This window comes from Osmerus eperlanus, chromosome 2 (assembly GCF_963692335.1).
Source record: "Osmerus eperlanus chromosome 2, fOsmEpe2.1, whole genome shotgun sequence".
Classification (NCBI taxonomy): domain Eukaryota; kingdom Metazoa; phylum Chordata; class Actinopteri; order Osmeriformes; family Osmeridae; genus Osmerus; species Osmerus eperlanus.
Genome location: NC_085019.1, coordinates 21,215,294 through 21,236,558, shown reverse-complemented (window position 1 = coordinate 21,236,558; position 21,265 = coordinate 21,215,294). Strand labels below are relative to the sequence as shown.

Here is a 21,265-nt window from a genome sequence, read left to right as displayed (position 1 = left end):
AGCTGTTAGCCTGTGAGTACAATCTCAGATCTCTCTGAGTGTGTCTGTGTGTGTATTGGTGTATGTGTCTGTTTGTGTGTATTGGGGTATGTGTCTGGGTGTGTGTATTGGTGCATGTCTCTGTGTCTGTGTGTATTGGTGTATGTGTCTGTGTGTATTGGTGTATGTGTGTGTTTGGTGGAGTTTTCTATTCTTTTTTTGCTGTCGTACGTGTCTGTCTCTTTATCTACCTCCATTTATCTTCCTATCTGTCTCTCTCTCTCTCTCACACCCACTTACACACACACACACTCACACACACACACACACACACAACACACAACACAACCACTTCTCACCAACAACCTTTCCCCTCCCTCGGCCTCCACCCCCAGGCCTGTGCATCATGATCGCGGCCTCCATCTACACGGACATCTTCCACAAGCAGGAGACGAACGGCTGGTACGGCCACAGCTTCATCCTGGCCTGGATCTCCTTCGCCTTCACCTTCATCTCCTGCGTCATCTACTTCGTCCTCCGCAAGAAAACGGCGTGAGGAAGAGGACGATGAAGAAGAAGGGCGAGCGAGGCCGTGCCAGGAGTGAGCATCCTCGGCTGTGATCTTTATTTGTATTTTTTTCGTACTGGCGAGTTTCTTGGTTTTTCTCGTATGGTGTTTACGTTTTTGTATTGTAAGGCCTTGAACTTTGTTGATTATCGATATAGCCCTCGACATTCCTATTTCTTGCGTCGCGATGACTCCAATGTACCGTGTTCCCACTCCACTAACACCTCAGACAAAGCCAAGGATAACATACACTTTATGAATAGTTGTGTTCGCATATTGAATCAAGCATCACCTCGTAATATGATGATGTTGTGTTACTAAACAGTACTGTTCTGTATTGTTCATATTTCGTTATTCAATTGGAATGGGACTTGTGGGAGAGAGTTTGCACTTAAGATACCGCCCCCTTTGCCCTCTCTTTCAAAACAGGCCACAGCATGGTCATAATTGCAGGCGCCGACTTAAAACATTGAGCCTTAGCTAGATGAATTTCTCCGTTAGACACATAATAATATTAGCGTACAGAGAGAAACGCCCAGAATCAGATGGATTGTGACCTCATCAGAACGCAGCAGAGCGGATCCTATTTCCTCATTACTCCAAATGACTTAGAGCTCCTGTAGGGTGTGCTGAACGGAGCCGTGTCTTCACCGGCCACTCGGGGCAGCATCTGCATTTCAAAACCCAGACAGACAAGCAGACAGGCAGACAGACAGACAGACAGACAGACAGACAGGCAGGCAGGCAGGCAGGCAGGCAGGCAGGCAGACGTGCCACTAAGATAAATCACCCCAGGGATGTGTCTCACGGTTGGTATGGGACGAGGTCATTCGAATCAAGTGTACCTTAAGTATGACCTGTTTTTGTGAACAGTCCATGTCAGCGAGATAGAAGACAAACAGACAGACAGACAGCATGACCGACGGACAGAGATCATGAATCTCTGTCCGTCGGCTACAATGTTCCCTTTTACTGCACGTTCAAATACATGTGTAAAGAACATGTTTGGTTACCTGTATGTCATGTATGTCTGATGTAAGTTTATTTTTGTTACTTTGTTGATTATTATTATTATCATTATGATATTGTTAATGATTTATATTAAAACTAAATTGAAATATTGCTTGAGTTGTTTCAAGTATAATTGTAATATTACAATTATATATATGATATTACTATTGTTTGGGTTGTTTCAAGTATGATTTTAGGGAACAGAGTATGGCCTAAAACCCATACAGATTTTTGCAAGAAGAAAAAACTTGAAGTGCAAACGTTACCAAGCTTTATTGAAATCAAATCAAACACACTTGACGGATGTTTCACCTTTCATGATTAGCAATGCGATGCTAGTGCTGGTTGACTCTAAACACCATTCAAAATCTTTCCAGTTACTTGAACGCTTGCTTGAGCCTGGGGTGTCACGTGGGTTTGGTTAGCATTAAGAACCGACCCCATGGGTTCCACAGTGCCAGACAAAACCAATCAAGAACAGCACAACACAGGATTGAGAGGATTTGCCCTGGCGTGTGGACCCAGGTGTGGGGAGAGTTCCAGGTGTGGTACAGGTGTCCTGTATGTACAGTCACAGGGGGCTGTACTCCTCTTCAGGGTATTCCTCTGGGCTGTAGCTGAACCCTGACACAGGCAGGTACAGGGAGATGGAGGGCGAGGGTAGCGAGAGGCGATGGTAGGGAGACCGAGGGGCCGGGTGAGAGGGGGGCAGCGGGAAGGAGTCGGTGCGGGCCAGGGGGAGGGAGTGGGAGTGGATGAGGCGGGGCGAAGGGGGCGGCATGAGCAGCGGAGGAGGGGAGGGCGAGGACGGCGGGGAGGGCGGGTCGTAGTAGGGCGAGAGGGGGGAGAGCTGCGGAGGAGGGGGGGGAGGGGGGAGGGAGCAGGCCGGGGTGCGGGGGGCAGTAGTAGGGGGCGGGGGGTCCGTGCCGGGGGGTCCTCCAGGGGGTTGAAGGGGCAGGGGTAGAGGCGAGAGGAACGCCGCCGCCCCACCATCAGACCTTCTTGGTGTAGTTGTTGAGGGTGGAGACACCAGACGCCATGCAGCAGGTGAAGGCCAACCAGGCAATGCTGATGGAGGGAGGGGGAGGGGGGGGGGGGGGGGAGGGGGGGGGGGGGGGAGGGGGAGGGGGGGGGGTTTAGTCTTGACTCTTGATCAACAGCGTTGGGGTGGTAATGTTATGATTATTTATTTGTGATATAAAATTTACAGTTAGTGTGTGTGTGAGTGTGTGTGCTTTTTGGCTCTAACTCACTAGAATGCCCAGGAGTATCCGTAGCTGTGAGGTTTGAAGTCTTCCGGCCCCATAGAAGCTGTGGTCTGGAACACCTGCATGAACATCATGTGAGCCACCATCCCCAGCAGCCCTGGCAGACAGAGCACAGACCCTCAGTCTCCATAGCATAGCATAGTACAATACATTATAGCATAGCATAGTACAATACATTATAGCATAGCATAGTACAATACATTATAGCATAGCATAGCATAGTACAATACATTATAGCATAGCATAGCATAGTACAATACATTATAGCATAGCATAATACAATACATTATAGCATGGTATAACATAGTACAATACATTATAGCATAGCATTGTACAATACATTATAGCATAGCATAGTACAATACATTATAGCATAGCATAGTACAATACAAAGAATAGCACAGTATAGCAAAGCCTAATATCCCACAGCATAGAATAGCTAAATATAGAGTACAGCCTAGCATAACATAGTTTAGAATAGCATAGCATAGTCTAACAAGGCACAGCATAGCATACTATAGTACAGTATAGCAGTATAGTATTGTACTATTCTATGTTATGCTATAATGTATTGTACTATGCTATGCTATCGAGACTTGTTATGTAAAAAGCAGAAGAGTACAGCAGAATAGCGTAGAACTTTATAGAACAATTCAACAAGATATAGCATGACTGCAGTGAATTGCATATACTGGAACAGTACAATATGCCATGGTTTAGTGCTGTCTGACACAACCCCACGTCGTACCTCCGAGCACAGTGAAGATGGCCGAGTACGCGTTGAGCATCTGTCCCCAGCGCCGTGCGGACGGGAAGAAGCTACTCAGACACAACTGCAGAGACAGCAGCACACAGCTGATGAACAGCAAGCCCACATACATCAGCTCCATGGACACGGACAGCCACATCATCCCTGCAGGGGAAGAGAGGCCACACACGCGCACACACACACGCACACACACACACACACACACACGCACACACACACAGGACGGTCAAGTCCTGGGGTCCCCCAGTGCGTCAGTGTGTACGCGTGCCAACTTGATCTTTGCTTACCAGACCCTCATTTGCCTATGCTGTCTATGTGTGTGTGTGTGTCTGGTTGAACCTGACCCTTGTTGATGTATGTAATCTTTGTGTATGTGTGGCTTGAATGTTGGTATCGAAATCTAACTTACCCTTTTCAGATCTTGGGGTCAAAGTGTGGAAACCGCGACACTTCTCCTCTGGAAATGGACGAGAGCGTTTGTTGAACACATACAAAGCATGGTTACCTTCACTTGATAGGGGACCGTAATTCACAAACACAAGCCAATCGGCCTAATATCGAGTCGGTCAGACAGGGATGGATTAAACGAAGAGCGAGAGAATTATATTAGCTGTACGCATGTGGTGTGTGTGGTGTGTGAGGATGAGCTCAACAACAACGGAGATTGAGACAATGGTTCTCTGGATCAGATTAGACCGTGATGAAAACAGGGAGGATTAGAAGAGGCGATTTTCTCCTCCCGCGTAAATCCACCGGCAGTTTATCTTAGTTTATTTCTAATCATCAGTCAAGGCAGGAAGGAGGGGAGAGTTATATTAGAGTTTGTCCTCTCCGTGCCACTCTCCCCCCAGCTGAGAACAGGTTCATACAGATCCTCATATGATGCTGGATGTTAACGCGAGTCTGATTGAAAGCAAACGACTTTACGAATCCTCAAATGCAGCATCTGGAGGCCAGGAGCAGAAAGGGGTCTGCGAATGCCTTCACATTTCTGTCTGTCTCTGTCTCTGTCTCTGTCTCTGTCTCTGTCTCTGTCTCTGTCTCTCTCTCTCTCTCTCTCTCTCTCTCTCTCTCTCTCTGTGTCAGTAATCCCTTGTTGAGTTATACCATTAGGATCTAATGCTGGGAGAAAACACGGGTAATAATCTGGTATGCCCCCCTCCATGCATATAAGCAAACAGACACACACAAACACACACATACTCACTCGCATTACACACTCACTCGCACACACACACCTCCCCCATCTGCCCTCTCATCATCCAGACTTCCAATCCATCGCACTCATTTGATCCTGTCTCACCACAGGTCACCCTCCATCTCCCTTTCTTTTCCCAACAGCCAATCCCTGATTACCTGTCACCCTCTGACCTCTGACCCCTGACCCCTACCCCAAGGTCCTCACCCCAGGCGTCCGTGTAGATGTTTTCCTCGCAGCTCATCCACAGGCCGGCGTGGAACACCGGGAAGACGAACCGGTCGTCCCCAGTCTCCCAGGAGATCGCTGTGGAGTTGGACACCCCCGGTACTGGGATACAGTTCTTCTGCTTGATGGCCGAGCACAGAGGCTTGGGAACCTTGTTTGGGTCGTTGTTCGGTCGTGCACGCAAACGCATGCACACACATACAGAGTTAGTGGTTAACAGTGATTCTTACCGATACTGTTCCACAAATATGTACACGTGCTACGAAATGTTCAGCTGTGCCGTTCTGACAGAATCCATTACAAGAAAATGTTATTTTGAGGAAAAAACTTTTTTATCCAGCTGCCACCCAACAATCATAAGATAGACATATACTAGATAGTATATAGATCTAACAATGCATATACACATGATACAAAGCCAATAATTAAGAATAGTGTTCGGGATACCTTTTGCTGGCCCTCACACCAGTAGGATGACAAGAGGGCCACAGTCCCCAGGGAGAGAGACACCAGGGTCTGGAGGAAGGAGAGGCGAGGGGAGCGGACCTTCTCTAGGAAAGACATGGAGGAGAAAAAGGGGAGGCAAGGGTCCGAAGCAGAGAGATAAACAGCCAGGGGGCGGCGTACTGGAAGACAGGCAGAGGAGAGGGTTGGAGTTTGAGGGAGATGAGAAAGAGAGAGAGACAAAGAGAGGTTTTAAGTATTACCTAGCACATACACCCTCTCCCATCAGTTCTGAACAATGTTAAAAAGGAGTGAAAGGTGACCTTTCACAGGCAGGGTTTCATGAGGGACTGGAATCTGTTGTGATGACAACAAAGGCACAAGTGTTAGTGAGAGCAAGTAAGCGTGTATGAAAAAGGTGAAGATGAGTAAAAGTAAGAAACAAGAGAGCTAAAAGACGAATGAAGAATGAGAATATGGAAAGAGCAACAAAACCAAAAACCCTCTAGCTCTATGAACACTTTGAGAACAACAGTGTAACAAAAGTGAAGATGCATTCATTCCCAGTTCCCATTTTTGTATCGCTGTCGATGCGCACTGTTGTTCTCAAAGTTGTACTCTAGGGCAGGAGCTAGACGGGAAAGCAAAAACCTTACAAGTTACAGCAAGTGAAAATGGATTGGAACAGCACAGTCGCCGGTGAAAATGACAGTTAGAGCCAATGACGTCAATTGCAGAGACAGTTGTTTGGAAAGAGGGAGGGGAGAGACACTCACCTTCTACAGCCTGATGTGTCTGTATCCTTAGAGAGTCGTTCTTGATGGCTGCAGTTTCATGCACCTGCTTTTCCCGTCTTTTCCTGTTCCTTCGTCCGGATCTCTTTTCAGGTGATGACCCTCCCAATGCCCTCTGTTGAGAGAGAGTGTGTGTGTGTGTGTGTGAGTGGGTGAGAGTATGCGATTGAGTGTGTGATAGTCAATATGATTTTGACTGGTCAGTGAGTCGGTAAGTTCCCCCTCCACCCTCTTCTTTAATCTATTCATACAACTCTAAATCCACGGTGGACAACACAGTTCAATCTGTTTTCATTTGAACCCCCCTCCCCCTCCCCCCCTCCCCCTCTGGCACATCCCCTCACACACCTCTCTTACTGTCCCCTGTGTGTTTGCAATCTCACTGAAGAATGTAGAAATGATGGATCATTGATATTTCTATTCATCAAGATCATACTGTAATACATTGAGGTTTAAAACGCCCGTAGTGTGATTCTAGCTGTATGGCGGGAAGCACACGATCTACCACAAGAGGGCGCTCTTTCTCCAGATAGACTAGAGAAAGAGAAACAGACTTAACGGCACAGGCAGATAAGAATCATGGACGCATGCCGATAGTGGATGCTCAGATCTTCAGAAGTCATGTCAACATGTCATCCCAGTGAGAGAGAGGGACAGAAAGAAACAGTGGCAAGAGCAACAATTGAAAGGAAAAAGTAAATGGAAGACAGGACAAAGAAAGCGGGTAAATAGGATTTGAGGACAATAATGAAAAGCAACAATCACGAAATAGGAAAACAGAAACTGAATTGTGATGTAACACAATTGAATGCCTTGATAGTGTGTCATTTGGAGTGTAACAAAGTAAAAAGAGAGAGCAGTCATTGCAGCATTTTTGTAAGTGTATTCATAATTCATATACATATTGACATTTTTCTAGTACGGCATGTTTTCAATAGTGTCATTGTTTTCTTTTAGCTCAACTTTTTTTTTTACAAGAATAACGATAGAAAATGATAACGAGAGACAACACAACATACAACTCACTGTTTTAAGTTTATGGCAATGTATCTTTTCAATGGATTTTGCAACTCTCAGTTAAATCCAGTTTTAATATCTCATTGAGGAATTAACTAATTGAGAAAGTACTTGAATTATACCGACTTCTCATTGATCAGTACATGTCAGGTAGCCCCTCTCACTCAGCCTATCACCACCTAGATTCCTTTTAATTATATCTGTTGGCCAATCTTGACCTCCTATTCAAAATGTTATGGGGAAGGATTCCCCTCATATTCACCGTCTTGTCAACTGTATGTAACCTGACACCCTGACAACCAATCAGGATAGAGATGACAAACATGCATCAGTCCAGAGTGCCTCATCCTCCGCTTGGTGTACATGTTGCTCAACTGCAAGCGACTGACTGCTAATATTTAGTTTGAAAAATAAGATTGTGTCCATCTGATTTTTCATGAATACTATTTGTACCGTAAAAACCCCAAGGATGAAAAATAAGAACACTTTTTCCAAAAAGACCAAAATGGACACTTAGAATCCATGTTCTCACACACACACACAAGCACACGAATGCACACACATATGCGTGCACACACACGCGCGTTCACCACCATTCACACACTCTGAAAAGGCAACAGACGTCCACTCTCCAAGGCAATAGTCTTTGTGGCGACTCGACCCTGACATTCCAAATGATGTCATTCTGGCTCCACCCACTCCAGGAATGATGAAATATCCAAATGTCCCAAAACTGATATGTTGACCAAGTATAAATCACAATACACTGATATCAATTGATGAGTAAATACTGACGCAGATAGAAAAAAATAATGATGCCTAAAAATAATAACCATTATCATGATGATTATGATAAAACACTTCTTAAAAGTAGATACTTAAAATACACATTCTCCTCTTTTCATTCACTTTTTCAGTCCACTCTAAACCCCAACATTCACCTGCTGTCCATAAACAGGCTCCCTCCCAATACTGTGCATCAAAACAATTTCACAAAAGATGACCTGGGTGAACTCATGGTAGCCATGATGGAAACTAGAATCAACCAGTTTGAGGGTATCTCCAGAGACACAAAGTGAGCCTAGAGAGACCATTGGTTTCTTCTCTTCTTCACAGAGGAAGTCCCTTTTGCTTTGTCGTCTGCAGACGTATAATTTTGTCTTTTTCTTCAGCTTCACTTCCTCTGTGTTGCTTTGATCTTTTTTTGTATCTTTTTTGTATCTTTTTTTTATGGATAGTTCTCTTAAGTTGCTTTCCCCCCCCCCCTTGTCTTTAAATGTTTTCATGTAAATTCCCTCCAAGAAATTGTACATTCCTTATTCCTTAGTGTATCCTCGCTGTCATCCATGTCCGTCTGTTGGTGGCTGCTTGTCCTGCTGAAGGCTGTTCCACAGACCGCCCGTAGCTCCTCCTCCCAGACTACCTGAGACACGTAGAAAACAAAGTGTGAGGAATCGTGTCACCTGTCACCTGTCACGTGTCACGTGCAAGACGGAGGAAGGCAAACACACAGAAACACAAGGCTGTAGGTCGGCGGGTGGAGTGATCCCTGGCTGACAGACACGCCCACGTACTGTACACACGCGGGACAGCCGGAGTCAGATCTTACCCTTCCTGCACCACCTCCTCCTCGCTGTATCCTTCAGCCTCTCTCTGACTGCTCCAGGTACACTGACTTGGTAGGTCGACTGCTCTGGGGAAACTACGACGAGAGAAAGAGATCACGAACAAGAAAGCAATTATAGAACATAAGATAGACTTTACTGTCCTGAAGGATATTTGTCTCAGACACATACAGTCTCTGTTAAAATACAATTATGGATAGTGGATACATACAAAACATTGTACACTTTCTACAAAATGATCACTTTCTTTGAATTCCCTAGTAAGGATTCGAACCAACCTCTTTACCTTGTGCTGTGGACATCGCAGGGAAAAGTTCTCTTCGTTCAGAGAGCAATCTGAGGGGAAGAAAACACAGGAAAAGAGGAAAGGTGAGCTGGAGAGGGAGAGAGGGAGAGGCAAGTGCTTCCAAACCAGTTTTTTCTTTCTTCATGTGACCATGTATTTATCATCGCAACCTACAAGCTTGTAGCTGGACAAGCTGGACTACTTACCGGCCTCCATGGCGCATAGGTAGTGATATCTCAATGTGCAGCCTTTGCTATAGCAACCGAGGGTGGAGCCGGCCATCTCACAGAAGGAGCAACACTGTTGGGAGAGACAGAAAGAGGTGGAATGTCACAAAAAAAAAAGAGATGTCACAGCTGAAGAACTAAATAAACGGCTCGGTATACTGAGCTACAATAGTGAGATTCTCATGGAAAAGCACAACAGAAAAACATCACGTACTGCCTCTCGAGCACCATCTAGTGCCTCCTGTAGGCCATACACCCTTCCGTTGACCAGGAAGACCCCACTAGCCCAGACGATGCAGCCCTCGTGGACCCACAGCTCCTCTGGGTCCATGGGCATCTGTGGCAACTGGGCCAGCTGTGCGAGAGGCCCCAAAGAGTCCAATGCCGGTGGAGGGGGCTGGAAAGGCAGCGACGCCTTGCTATTCGACGGCACCATCCTGGGGGAATCATCGCTGGATTTATGCCTGCGTTTGAAGCGTGGGTGCGAGGTGAGTTTCCGGTGCTGGGGTCTTTGTTGGGAGTCGTCGACTGGCGGTTGCTTGCTGGGTTGGCTGTAAGTAGGTGTCTCTGTCTGAGGTTCTGGTTGTTTCCACAGCTCGGGTATGGGTCGTATGTCTGGCGCCGTGTCCCAGCTTCGAGCTTTTGTGTTACTGGTAGAAGTGTTGGTACCAAGCTGGCCTGCCAGATACATCATTATCTCTTCCCCGCCGGCAGGAGAGGCAGTGCCCACCATGGCACCAGGAGACATAGGGTTGGCAGCGTAGTTGAGGCTCCAGTCGATATCAGCGGAGGACTTGATTACGGGTGCCTCCTCATGCACCTGGGTTTCCTGGGTATTCAGTACATTTGAGTTTGTTTCTAGACTGGGTCCGGTTTTGCTTCCTCCCGTCATTGCAGGACCTTGTCGGACCTGGGGCTGGTTCTTAGGAAGCTTTGCAGCATATTCAGCCGGGTAATATGGCCCATAGAGATCCCCCAGGTTCTTGTAATTTGCCCATTTCTGGCACAGGCAGCAGAGGAGACGACCGGAGTGGTTTGTTTCGGTGATTACAGGTCCCGAGAGGACATACCCAGACAAAGGAAGAGCCTTCCCTGTCTGAAGAGTGGTCTCCGCCTCCTCTGCCTCCTTCTTCTCTCTCAGCCTCTCCATCTCCTTCTCCCTCCGGGATAGCTGAGAGGTGAGAGCAGAAGTCAGAAGTGCTTCAATCACACTGCTGCTGGTTTTCACTCCGGACGCCCCCCGCTCTCCCTTTTCTTTTTTCTCCTCCTCTGCATTTACTATCGTACATACAGCCCCAATCTCAGGCACCTTCCTCTCCACGTGAACGTAGGGTGCAAACACATTCTTCCTGGAGTCAGAGAAACCTCCGCCTATGCCGGTGTTGCTTCCGGTCCCCACAGATGTTTCAAAGTCTTCTTTGGCTGGTATGGTCACAGCTGTTCTCCTCCTCCTCCTTTGCGTTCTTGTCAGTCCCTCTACATCCCCCTCTGCCTTCACACCCCTCCTTCTTCGACGGAGGGGTTTGACCTCTGTCTCGAGGGGAATGTCCTCACTCTCTGCATCCACCTTCACCTGGGTTAGGGTGGGTGGAGTAAGAGAGGGTGGGGGCTTCTGGTCGGCTGGAGGAAAGACTATTAAGGGAGGGGTGGTAGTGTCTGTGCCTGGGATTGCCTGGGGTACAGGGGCAGCAGCAGCAGGAGATGTAGCAGGCTGGATTGGTGGAGCATTAGGGATAGCATTCTGAGTCTGGGCCTGCTGGACACGTTTCTGCTTGTTCACGCTCCCAACTGGTCTTCCCTTCTTCTTGCCTGAAGGGAAGTAACCTTTTGGAACAAGGTTATCTGACCCTTTGTCTTGCGGTGATCCCGTCATGGACAATAAAGTCCTCCCAGAACACATCTGCCTGTTCATCAAGTGTCCTTGACCCTGACTGTGGTGAGGTGGTGTACTGCCATAATAGTCAGCGCTTGGATAATCGTCAAATCCCATCACAGTCTCCTGGAGTTTCTGCCTCAGGAGGTTGGCAGCTGATTGCTCTCCTCTGCGAGTCTCCAGTTGCTGATAGGTGTTGGTAAAGTGTTGGATATCTGACAGGGCAGAAGAGGATGGAGGAGGGGAACCCTGCACTGGGCGAGGGAGGGGTGGGGGTGGGGGTAAGGGTCCTAGCAAGGAAAAGTCTGTGGCAATCCTTAGATCTTCCTTATCAGACACGGAAGACGCTGTAGCCCCCAAGCCAAAGTCAAAATCTGCCTGCAAGGCTCCACTTCCGCTTGTATGTTTCAGACCTTGGGATGTCTGAAGTGGGTCGCAGGAGTATGCAGATGGTGGCAGGGATCCGGTCTCATCCATCCCCCTATAGGGCATCATCTCATTTAGGGAGTGACTGTCATCCATGTAGTCTTGGTCCTGGGAGTCGCTAAACTGGGAAATCTCGGAGAATCCTCCGTAGTGATTAGATTCTGCATCAACTTGGCCACCACTGTGAGGGGATTTCCGGACATTCGGTGTAATCTTCTGCACGATAGCCTCCAGTTTCAAACCCCGTCCTTTCCTGGGGGGCAAAACCTTTTTACTACCTGAAGGAGAGAGCGACTGTGAGTAGTTCTGTCCAGGTGTGGGAGAGGAGAGCCTGGAACAGGTGATGTCCGAGCTGGAGGAGTCTTCATCATTGAGGTGGCTGGATTCTGAAAGAGCTGCTGGGGAATGATGCGAATTGGGCACCACCCTTGCCTGGGCCCCATCTTGATGCTGTCTCTTGGCAGGTATAGGAGAAATAAAAGAACGGACTCTTCTCCTCAGCATTAAAGGGTTGGCATCTCCGGAACATCCCGTTTTGGTCAGGCGAGGACCTTGCTGAGGCATCACTGAATTCACCTCACCAGACACTTTCACGGAGTTGGAGGCCAGAAGCGGTTGAGGGGGCTTCACGTCCTCCAGGACTCCTCTTGAGACCTCTAGTTCTAGCGAGTTCGAACCTCCAGGTGGGACCTGAGAGGAAACTGGGCAGGGGGGAGCAGCTGGAGGAAGGGGTTGGGTTCGGTGGTAGGGGTCTCCCTCCATCATGACAGCTCCATCCCTGCCTGAATGAGTTGCCTCCCACATCTTCATGTCATAGTAAGCGCTTTGATGAGGAACCTGCTGCTTGGACAGACGCTGCTCATTGGCCAACATTTCCACCTGTGACAGCGTTCTTTGACTCTGCTCTGATTGACCGAGTTTGTTTCTACCAGGAGACGAAGCAGACTGCATCATTATGTCCTTGGTGGGTCTGGTCAAGGCAGAGGTCCACTCATTCATGGGATCATGGGGGTGGTGAGGGGTGCGTGAGTGAGGATATGCTGTTAGTTTGTTTGCAGATAGTGGGCTTTGAAGTTGATTTGTTGGGGACAGAGGGTGGTAGGGATGGTGGGAGGGGAAATGTGGGTTGCGTGACATTATATTCCGCTCTCTTGTATCGCCATAGCGATAGCCAGAATAGCCACTGGCGTGTGCACTGGAGAGATCCACATTGTGAGGGTAGGCTGGGTGTCTGGGGGGTGGGGACATAGGGTTGGTATTGGACAAAGGATAGCGAGGAGCCTGTTGGCTATGGCGAGAGGCCATGACAGTTATGTCAGCCTTTCCTTTCCTGTAAGGGTCCACATGCATAGCCACAGACTGGTGTAAAGACTTGTGATACTCAATCTCAGCCTTGGCTGTCAGAACACTATGATGATCAGGATGTAGATGTCCAGCCTCCGGTGTAATTTCCTTGGTGGAAACCTCCATCTTGACCTCATGTTTTTCTACCCCCTCCTCCTTACTGTTTCCTGTCATGTGCACATTGGTCCTTGATGGAGAGGAAAAGGATTGTTGAATGACTGAAGACCCCGTGTGACTCTCCCTTTCTTTGTCAGTCTCACTTTCTGGTGTGCTGCGACGAACTGGTGACACGTCGCAGATGACGGATCGTCGACCCGAAGACCGGGGTAGAAAGGAGGCTGAGGACTTCTGAGAATCAGCGGCCCGTAGTGGGTCGGCTTCCTGCAGAAGGAGTTCCTGAACAGCAGAAGAGGAGGAGGTGGGCTGACTCGAGGGAGGCAGAGGCTTTCTCTGAGGTAAAGAATAGTCTGCTAAGTTAATGTGCTTTGGGGGAGTGGGTGGGAAAGAGTCTGTAGTGTGTGGTCCATGGGCTACTGCCATCTTACTCTTCTCTGCACTATGTAACCCTTTGGTGCCAACTGCCTCAGCCTTTATGAAGGGAATGGGACCTTGAGGTCCAAAATCAGCTACAACACCTACTTGTCGCTGGTGGGGTTGGATAGGTTTTCCAGATGTGGCCATTTGTGAAGGTTGTGGGGTGTTACCCATTCCAGATTGTGTTCTCATGCTTTCAGCTATACCATATGGATGTCTAGTTTGAAAATTGGCCAGGGCCACGTTCTGAGACTGAGTGGCAGGAGGGACCTGCTCTGGTCGACCATAGCGACGATCTAAATGATAACCCTGGAGAACCTCCTGTAATAGACTGGGAAATTGCTGTTGTAACTGAGAATTATCATCGTGGCCCTTAGGTCCCGAACCTCCTCCTCTCTTCGCTGGTGCCTCTACTGAATCGCCTCCTGCTTCCTTTGAAGACAGTGAGCCATAGTTCGGCTGAGGTGGGTGGAAATCTTGGTACCTTGAGTTTGTCTCCATCACCCCCCCTGGACTTGGCCTTCCTCTATTCTTCACGGCCAAACCACCATAGAGTGACTCCGGGTAGCCACATTTGTTAGCGGCAGCGTGGGGGTTACTTTGAAGCCTTCCAAAATTGGTTTTCAGATTAAGCTGGTGATGAGAAGAATACACACTCAGATCCACCCCCTTCTCTCCATTGTGACTGCTAGACTCTCTAAAGATAGTGTGCGGAGGTTTCTCCTCTATGCAGTTGTCTTGTGGACGGTTGGGTTTCTCCGGTTGCTGGGATTCAGAACGCGCCGAGACAATAACACCTACCCCACTTGCATTCTGCTGCCCTTCAAGGTCAAAGTTTGAATCGGTGTTGGCACAATCTTGCGTCTTGTGGTGTTTGCCGTCTCTCTCACCACTGTGGACGTTGTGTAAACTGGAAAGTCTATTTTCCTTATCCTGTCCATCTATGTGTCTCTCTCCACTCTGCTCTCTACCTTCATCCTCTCTTTTGAACCCTTTCTCTCTTCTTTCGGCCCCTTCCTCTTGAAAACCTTCATTTTTTATTTCTCTTGTCTTCCTATAGTTGTGTTTACTATTGGCATCGGCAGCACCAGGCTCTGAGACAGAGTTGGAATAGAGAGGAGGACCGTGGGAAGGCATGGCAACAGAATGGCTACGATGAGAGTTAGAACATGACTCAGCACTCTGCAGGGCAGGGGATTGAGACGATGGTGACATAGGAGTCTTGGTTTCAGAGACACTCTGAGGATTCCTGGAACTCCGGCTTAACTGCTCCGAGGAACGCATCTTGACTTGGTCACCTTGCGACGAAGGATAGTAGGTTGTTGGTTCCGAGCCACTACTGGCTCCACTCATCTGTCTCATCCTCACTTGCTCGCCTTCTGAAAACTGCTCCTCCCGCTCCATCCTGGCTCCAGGCATTCCTCTGTCGGACAGCACAGAGGATTCCTCATCTACTCCACCCTCACTGGCACCATCGCCTCCACCTAGCCCACTTCCTTCTCTCACTGTGCTGGTGCTGGAGGCAGCGCTGACATTCCGACTCCTTGGACGGCCAGAAGGTGGGGCGGGTGGGCCCGCCTGCATCTGACTTGCTCCCCCATCTTTACCCCTCTTCTGTGACAACACTGTGTCGGTCAGAAGCATGTGTTGCACTGTGTTCGGTAAATTGGCCACCTGTGACGTCAAGGCATTTAGACTATTGAGGCTGGTGTCCTGTAGTTTGCTGAGTGGAGAAGCTGGATAGACTGGCGCCGAGGCCTCATCTCGTGGTCCAGGTCCTGCCATTCGGCTGCGGTTGGAGACAGCTGCGTTCAGAGCTGCAGCTTTCTGACTGCCACTGCTCCCGCAACTGCTGACGCTGCTATTGGAGTTTGGGGTAGGGCTTAGCTGAGGAACGGTCTGCAGGAGCCTACCATGACCATGACTGGAACGAGGGTTTGGTGGATGAGGGTATGAGGTCTGTCCAGGGTGGTTTCCCTGGCCCTCAGACACACTCATCAAAGGAGAGGGGGAGGAGCTACAGCTGGGTGACTGCACTGCAGAGGCAGCCGGAGAAGGGTTGGAGATGGGGCTAAAGTTTTGGTTAATTTGGCTCTGTTGGGTTTGAGAGTGCATTGGAGATTTGGTGACTTCTTGAGAGGACTGATGAGGTATACTTGAGTTGGAGGCTTGGTGATGTTTGGAGTATGCGGAACTCGATGGAGGCCCATGGTGCTGCATTTTATGAGAACTATCATATCCTCCTACTCCTATATTGTGCTGCGAATTGTGGTGCTGGAGGGTAGGTTGTTTGTGGAGTGAATGTGTCTGAGGGGAATAGCCTTGGTAACTAGAAGAATGATAGCCTTGAGGAACATTCTCCATTGGCCCGACATTGTTTGCAGGAGCTGAACTGGAGACAGAATTTGAATTTGAGTTCATACTTGGCAAGCTGTTGGCCCCATCATGGTACCTGTGAGGTGGGGGGCTGTACATTCCTGTTGACCCTGTAGATGCCCCTCCCTGTGGGGAGTAGTGGGGGTACTGGGGGGTCATTCTGTGTCCAGAGTGATGGTACGCCCTCTGCTGCTGTCCGTGATGGAGGGCCTGATGGCCGTGGTAGCTCTGTCCATGTTGCCGATGCTGCATTGGAGACCCAGACACGGACTGCAAGGCAGCGTTCTGACTCATGTTATACTGGTGAGAAGGGGAAAAGGCTCCAGCGGCACCACTAACACCACTGCTGCTACCACCTGAACCCCCAGTGGAACCATAATCCAAGGGATAAGGAGACATCATCCCAGATGACGAGGCTGGGCCAGATCCGGCATGTCTGTATTGGTGAGGTATATGACCATCCATATTGGAGTAGCCAAAGCTTGCCCCATACCCCATACCGCCTCTTCTCTGTCTGTCTTTGCCACCCATTGTCAAATAATAATCCATTGCTTCCTTCCGATAAGGGTTGCTACTACTGCCACCATGGAGGTTTCCCTGCGTGGGGTCCCCAGCCCCTCTATTCCTCCCAGGAAAGCCAAGCATGTGTCCAGCCTGACTGGGGTGGGGGTGTCCTCGATGGAGCGGGTGCTGGCTATGACTCTGGGGGTTGGAAGGGGCCTGTTGCTGCTGCATTCCACTGTAGTCTTCTGGCATCCTAGGGGAGATCTGTGGGTCTAAGGGCTGGGGTTGGTAAGTCGGTCCTCCTGCACCGCGACCAGAGAAACCAGGGGGGAGAGATGGTGGGGCAGGGCTGTTGGGAAAATTCTGCATTATTTCAGATTTAGTTTTTAAAGACTCTTAGATTAATTAAAATATCTGTCAAGGAGTAGTGTGTATTACAAAAGGTGTATGAGGTCTTAGGATGGTCTGAAACTGATTTGAATCTGATGACTCAATCAAAAGGGTTATGATCTTAGTGTAGCAGCAATTCAAAACAATGTAAATAGTGAGGTTGGAGTGCTGGGAGATTGTTATCAATAGTGAGAAACAGATGGTATTAAATAAGCACTTCTGAAATCTGCTGACGGTGCAGCTTTTTTCGTTCTTCCTTTTGAGAGTTCCAAAGCAATACGTGGTTGCTGTAGTGGTTGGATCTTTCAATTCAAATGAAAACCAACTAGTGTTTGTCACAATGCTACAAAGGTTTGATACAGACGTTGCTATGAAGCTGAAGCACTTTGGCACTAAACCGGTGATGTTATCAAGTGCAACGGGAAATACCAACACTTGAAATTATTAACTTCAGACTTTTTCCATGGTTGTAAGAGCACAAGCAAACACAGTTGCAGTAACGTTCAATTTGATGTGGAATTCCACAAAGTCCCATGTGCAAAAACTCATCAAGTGTCACTGCAATATCAAGACAACCTGGTTGCTGTCAGTTCTCTAGCAGAAGCACTTGAAGTTTATCACTTTTTTCCTGTATGTTTCAATGCGATTGGCCAGCACCTGAGTTTAAAATATCACTCAAGTAATGCTAACCAAGACAAGGTTTTCCTTCCATGTACTATTTTCTGAAACATTCTCTTCCTGTGTGTAATTCCCTTTCAAAATTGTTACTGTTGTATCTGATGAGAGTAAGTTGGATTGTAGAAGTCTTTGGTCCCCTTGTTGTCACTATATTTTCATCCAAAGGTTTGTTCATTCCTCTTCTCTCTGTGTTTTTTATCCTGGTGAAATCCTTTATATTTTCCTTTATAGTTAGGCTATAGCTTCTTTTTCTAGCAGTCATTGTTTAATTTGACCTAATCCCTTAATTGTTCCCCGAAAAGGGTCTTTCCGTTAAGTCATGTCCTATTTTCTTCTGTTTATCTGTTTCTCTCCAGTATTTCCATGCATGTGAGGTCATCTCTCCTGGGCTGGTTACAGGAACCCTTTGAAAATCTGAAAGCACAAACAGGAAAACAAACACCTGAATTTAGTCAGTTCAGCATTGGCTTGTTTTACTCTTACAACATTTGTAGCAGTTGTGCCTTCACTAAACTGTAACCAAAGGTATTTAAATGAATATAGTTCTAAAACAAGCCCCTGGTTTGATGCCACAGTGTCAACCACACAATGCTTTCAAGGGAAAATAATAAAGATGGGCAGTTGGTCACCTAGTTCAGGTGCAAAAAGCATATTACATTTCTACCTCAGCATTCTTCAGTAAATTTCATTCTGCAATTTATGACAATGTCTGTTTGACAGGGTGGTTAGCTTTTAGTCTATTTGTGTACAAATGTTTGCTATATAGGCCATGTATTGCATCTCATAGGGTATATAAACATGTCCCACCTGCCAACTTCCATGGTGGCAGAATAAGTTATTTAAGTTCCTGATTTATAGTGCGTCCAGCCTCTACAAACGAGGCTAAAAGGTTACTGGCTGATGACAACAAAACGCACCAGTAAAGAAACACGACACAGTCAAGGTCATGTAAACAACCATATCTGACCAAACGAACGCTTTGTATCTTGACTGTATTAAGGAAACTGACAGTTATTAAGGAAGGCCTTCAGTCCTACTGAACTACATGTATTTAACAGAGGTATTTAATCAGTAGGGGGTCTAATTATATAGTGACACCACCTTAACAGGGTCATTATTCACAATGGCTCTTAGTGACACAAGTCCCCATTGTCTGCCTCAAACACACTGTAAAATGGTAAATGGTTCACACTGCTCTGCAGTCAACATCAGTGGCCAACATAGGGAGGGGGCTTGTATGCTTGGGCATTGCAGATATATGATAACTGTCTGGTTTCATTGTAAGTTATATGTGCACACTGTCCATTTCAGTCCAAGTACCGCCAAGTACTTTTTAAATCTTTGCTCTGTGAATAGGCTATTTCACCCATGAATTAGTGGACCCCAGGGTAAATTCTACAACCTAACAACAAACCACACAATGATATGACTGATGGTATTGGCATGAAATAACGTGCTAAATCTAAATTTTTAATAACGATCATTCTTAAAAAGTAATTGAAATACTGATTTTTGTTCAATACAACTGCAGCCGGCGATTACATACTTTCCAACCTCCGTTTTTTAGAGAACGGCATGCTTGACAGTAGCCTACTTAACATGTTTAGGTAAAGTTGGAGACGTCCTGCAGAGATGGAGGTAACTGCTGAATAATATGGCTGTTATAGCACGATAAACAACCCTTCTTTTCAGTAAAAGACGTATGCCTGTCCAAAAATAAGATTCTGCTAAATGCTAAAACATCTATTTAGCTTGGTATCCATTCTTGTTGTCTAGTAGTCACCTAGCTCTACCCTTCTAGAAATTGTACAAAGCAATCAGATGCTTGCCTGGCTGATTAATTAGGGTACGCGCAGTATTTGTTGCAGACAAACTAGTCTTCCCGATATTACAGCCAGTTTCTAACCAAATAGCCCTACTAGGTTTATGCAGTCTTGTCATACTGATACTAACTGGCTAGCCTGTAACTGTTATCCTGATTTGTGCTGTCATTGTGCCTAGACTACAATTAGGTTGTGGGGTACCTGAATAGCAATACATGCTATCTCCGTTCAGTGTTCTCGTTGTGATAGCTAGCTAAAGCAAGTCAATAATGTAGTAGTATACATAGCGTGGCTGCAGAATTTTTTATATTTTTTACAAATGAATACAATGGTACTAGTGGCAATTTCACCTACTAAACTAACATTTACCGAGTCTAGTCAGTCCCCTAGCTATGTCTAACGTTAGCGTACAAAGGAAATTATTGTACCAAGCAGACTAGCTTGCTAACTAGCTTGCTAGCCAGGGGAACGGGGGAGGCAAGCATCCTACAAAAAGAGGGTGATTAGGTGCAGATGTTTCCTCCTTAGAAATTCAATGGGAAGTGGGTTGGCATAAATAGCGTTCTCTAAACTGGATGCTGCAATGGATTACCGTCCACTCCGACATGTTAGTAGCCCCAAACAAACGTAGATAGCCAGCTAATCAGTTGGAAAGACAAGACAAACCCACTCTTTCAATGCCTACCTGAGAGAACGTTCAAGGCCCCTCGAACAGTGAAAGGGTGTTTTGTGACAATCCCACTGCTGAGGCAGGAAACCCCGGTCTTGAGTCGACTGCTCCGCCGCTTTTCCTTCACCCTCTGTCGTCCTGACAACCCCGACCAGCGGCGGCGAAGTCGGGGGCCCCGTCACAACACTCAGATCCCGGGCCTTTCCACCGATTTTCCCCCTTCTTTTGTCCTCACCTCCAAAAAATATGAGAGCACAATCGGGGTGCCTGTAGGTCCCGTTACCACTGAGGTCCATAAACCCCCGCCCCCTCCCCTCTTGTTCCCTCTCTCCTTTCCCTCTTTCACACACCGTTTAGGTGATCCACGCTCCACCTCAAATTAAACGCATTGCCTCCGCATTAACTGTAACCGCCTCAAAACAGTTATAAATCGCTAAAAAGCTACTGCTACAAACACATCCTTATAGGCCATGAATTCATCGGTAGACGTATTCGCTTTCCTGTAACTGTTTTTTTTTTTTTTTTGTGTGCAACTGAAAGACCGCCTTGAAAATGCATACACACTCATATTCCAGCACCCCCTCCCTCATCCATCTCCATCATATCTTTGGCTCTCCCCCTCCCTTACCACAGTTTTGCTATTTCAATTATCATTTTAATATAATAATGATTATAAACTGCCTACATTGGAGTGAGAAATAATTGCAATTTGTCCTTTCATTGGGTCTGCATGGTGAATGTTTCAGACTGCCTCTTTGTTCTTATTTCATCCCCCAAATGAATGGTCAATGATTGCTGTGTACAAAGGATGAGAGATGAGACTGGCTGGATGATGTGAAGAAGGAAAATGTAGACAGTAACAGTTTTAATGAAAACAATGTTGATCTAATTCCACTGTTCTGTTGAGATATAACTACTATTGACGCCTGAGAATGAGGCCTGCATGTGTTCAGTGTGTTCATGTTAATCGCTGTACATTGGAATCTGCACATATGAAATCCAGGCTAATCAGTTCATGTAAAGAAGAAAATACTAACAGTAGTATTTTTAAGATGTTCCTGAAATGCATTAGATTTTTTTTTGTCATGCTGAAATGTGATTTATAACGTATCATTTAGGACAAAAAATCAAGGTAATCGAAAACCAACTGTAATAATAACTGAGAGAGAACACCACAAGGTCTTTCATCTATTGAATTTATTGTGTTGTCTCAGAGAGGTTATCTCTCTCTCT

At 47.0% G+C, this 21,265-nt stretch overlaps 3 protein-coding genes across 5 annotated transcripts in view; 1 reads left to right on the top strand and 2 right to left on the bottom strand.

Moving 5' to 3' along the window:
• LOC134038300 (uncharacterized) overlaps positions 1-1,669 on the top strand; it is a 5,057-nt gene extending 3,388 nt beyond the window's left edge. Inside the window, exon 4 of the mRNA XM_062483767.1 lies at positions 29-1,669. Coding sequence (XP_062339751.1) covers positions 29-535 — 507 coding nt within the window. The 3' untranslated portion in view covers positions 536-1,669. The remainder of the gene's footprint in view (positions 1-28) is intronic.
• A 790-nt stretch (positions 1,670-2,459) lies between these two features.
• LOC134014750 (germ cell-specific gene 1-like protein) lies at positions 2,460-5,628 on the bottom strand. Its single transcript, XM_062454020.1, has 6 exons — positions 5,469-5,628; positions 5,001-5,172; positions 4,005-4,052; positions 3,575-3,739; positions 2,812-2,923; positions 2,460-2,626 (listed from the first exon to the last, which is right to left on the bottom strand). The coding sequence occupies exons 1-6, from the start codon at positions 5,583-5,585 to the stop codon at positions 2,551-2,553; spliced, it is 690 nt and encodes a 229-aa protein (XP_062310004.1). The 5' UTR covers positions 5,586-5,628; the 3' UTR covers positions 2,460-2,550.
• A 1,491-nt stretch (positions 5,629-7,119) lies between these two features.
• tcf20 (transcription factor 20) lies at positions 7,120-20,535 on the bottom strand. 3 transcript variants are annotated; one of them, XM_062454023.1, is made up of 7 exons: positions 20,048-20,535; positions 17,079-17,953; positions 9,629-16,820; positions 9,394-9,487; positions 9,180-9,237; positions 8,886-8,978; positions 7,120-8,699 (listed from the first exon to the last, which is right to left on the bottom strand). In XM_062454023.1, exons 3-7 carry the CDS (start codon positions 16,721-16,723, stop codon positions 8,696-8,698), a joined length of 7,344 nt encoding a protein of 2,447 aa, XP_062310007.1. In that variant the 5' UTR covers positions 16,724-16,820; positions 17,079-17,953; positions 20,048-20,535; the 3' UTR covers positions 7,120-8,695. The 3 variants fall into 3 exon arrangements, with proteins under 3 accessions (XP_062310007.1, XP_062310005.1, XP_062310006.1); XM_062454021.1 differs by lacking the exons at positions 17,079-17,953; positions 20,048-20,535 and having other exon boundaries at positions 9,629-16,889; XM_062454022.1 differs by lacking the exons at positions 17,079-17,953; positions 20,048-20,535 and having other exon boundaries at positions 9,188-9,237; positions 9,629-16,889.
• Between the last annotated feature and the right edge of the window lie 730 nt (positions 20,536-21,265).

What these genes read in the sequence shown, in the direction of transcription:
- tcf20 (XM_062454021.1), bottom strand. Translation starts at nt 16,840, where the DNA reads ATGCAGAATTTTCCCAACAGCCCTGCCCCACCATCTCTCCCCCCTGGT. An exon ending in TAGATGGTGCTCGAGAGGCA is followed by an intron (nt 9,488 to 9,628) that starts GTACGTGATGTT and finishes CTCTCCCAACAG; the next exon opens with TGTTGCTCCTTCTGTGAGAT. An exon ending in CCACAGCACAAGGTAAAGAG is followed by an intron (nt 8,979 to 9,179) that starts GTTGGTTCGAAT and finishes CTCTCGTCGTAG; the next exon opens with TTTCCCCAGAGCAGTCGACC.
- LOC134014750 (XM_062454020.1), bottom strand. Translation starts at nt 5,585, where the DNA reads ATGTCTTTCCTAGAGAAGGTCCGCTCCCCTCGCCTCTCCTTCCTCCAG. An exon ending in GGTGTGAGGGCCAGCAAAAG is followed by an intron (nt 5,173 to 5,468) that starts GTATCCCGAACA and finishes GACCCAAACAAG; the next exon opens with GTTCCCAAGCCTCTGTGCTC. An exon ending in CATCTACACGGACGCCTGGG is followed by an intron (nt 4,053 to 5,000) that starts GTGAGGACCTTG and finishes GTCCATTTCCAG; the next exon opens with AGGAGAAGTGTCGCGGTTTC.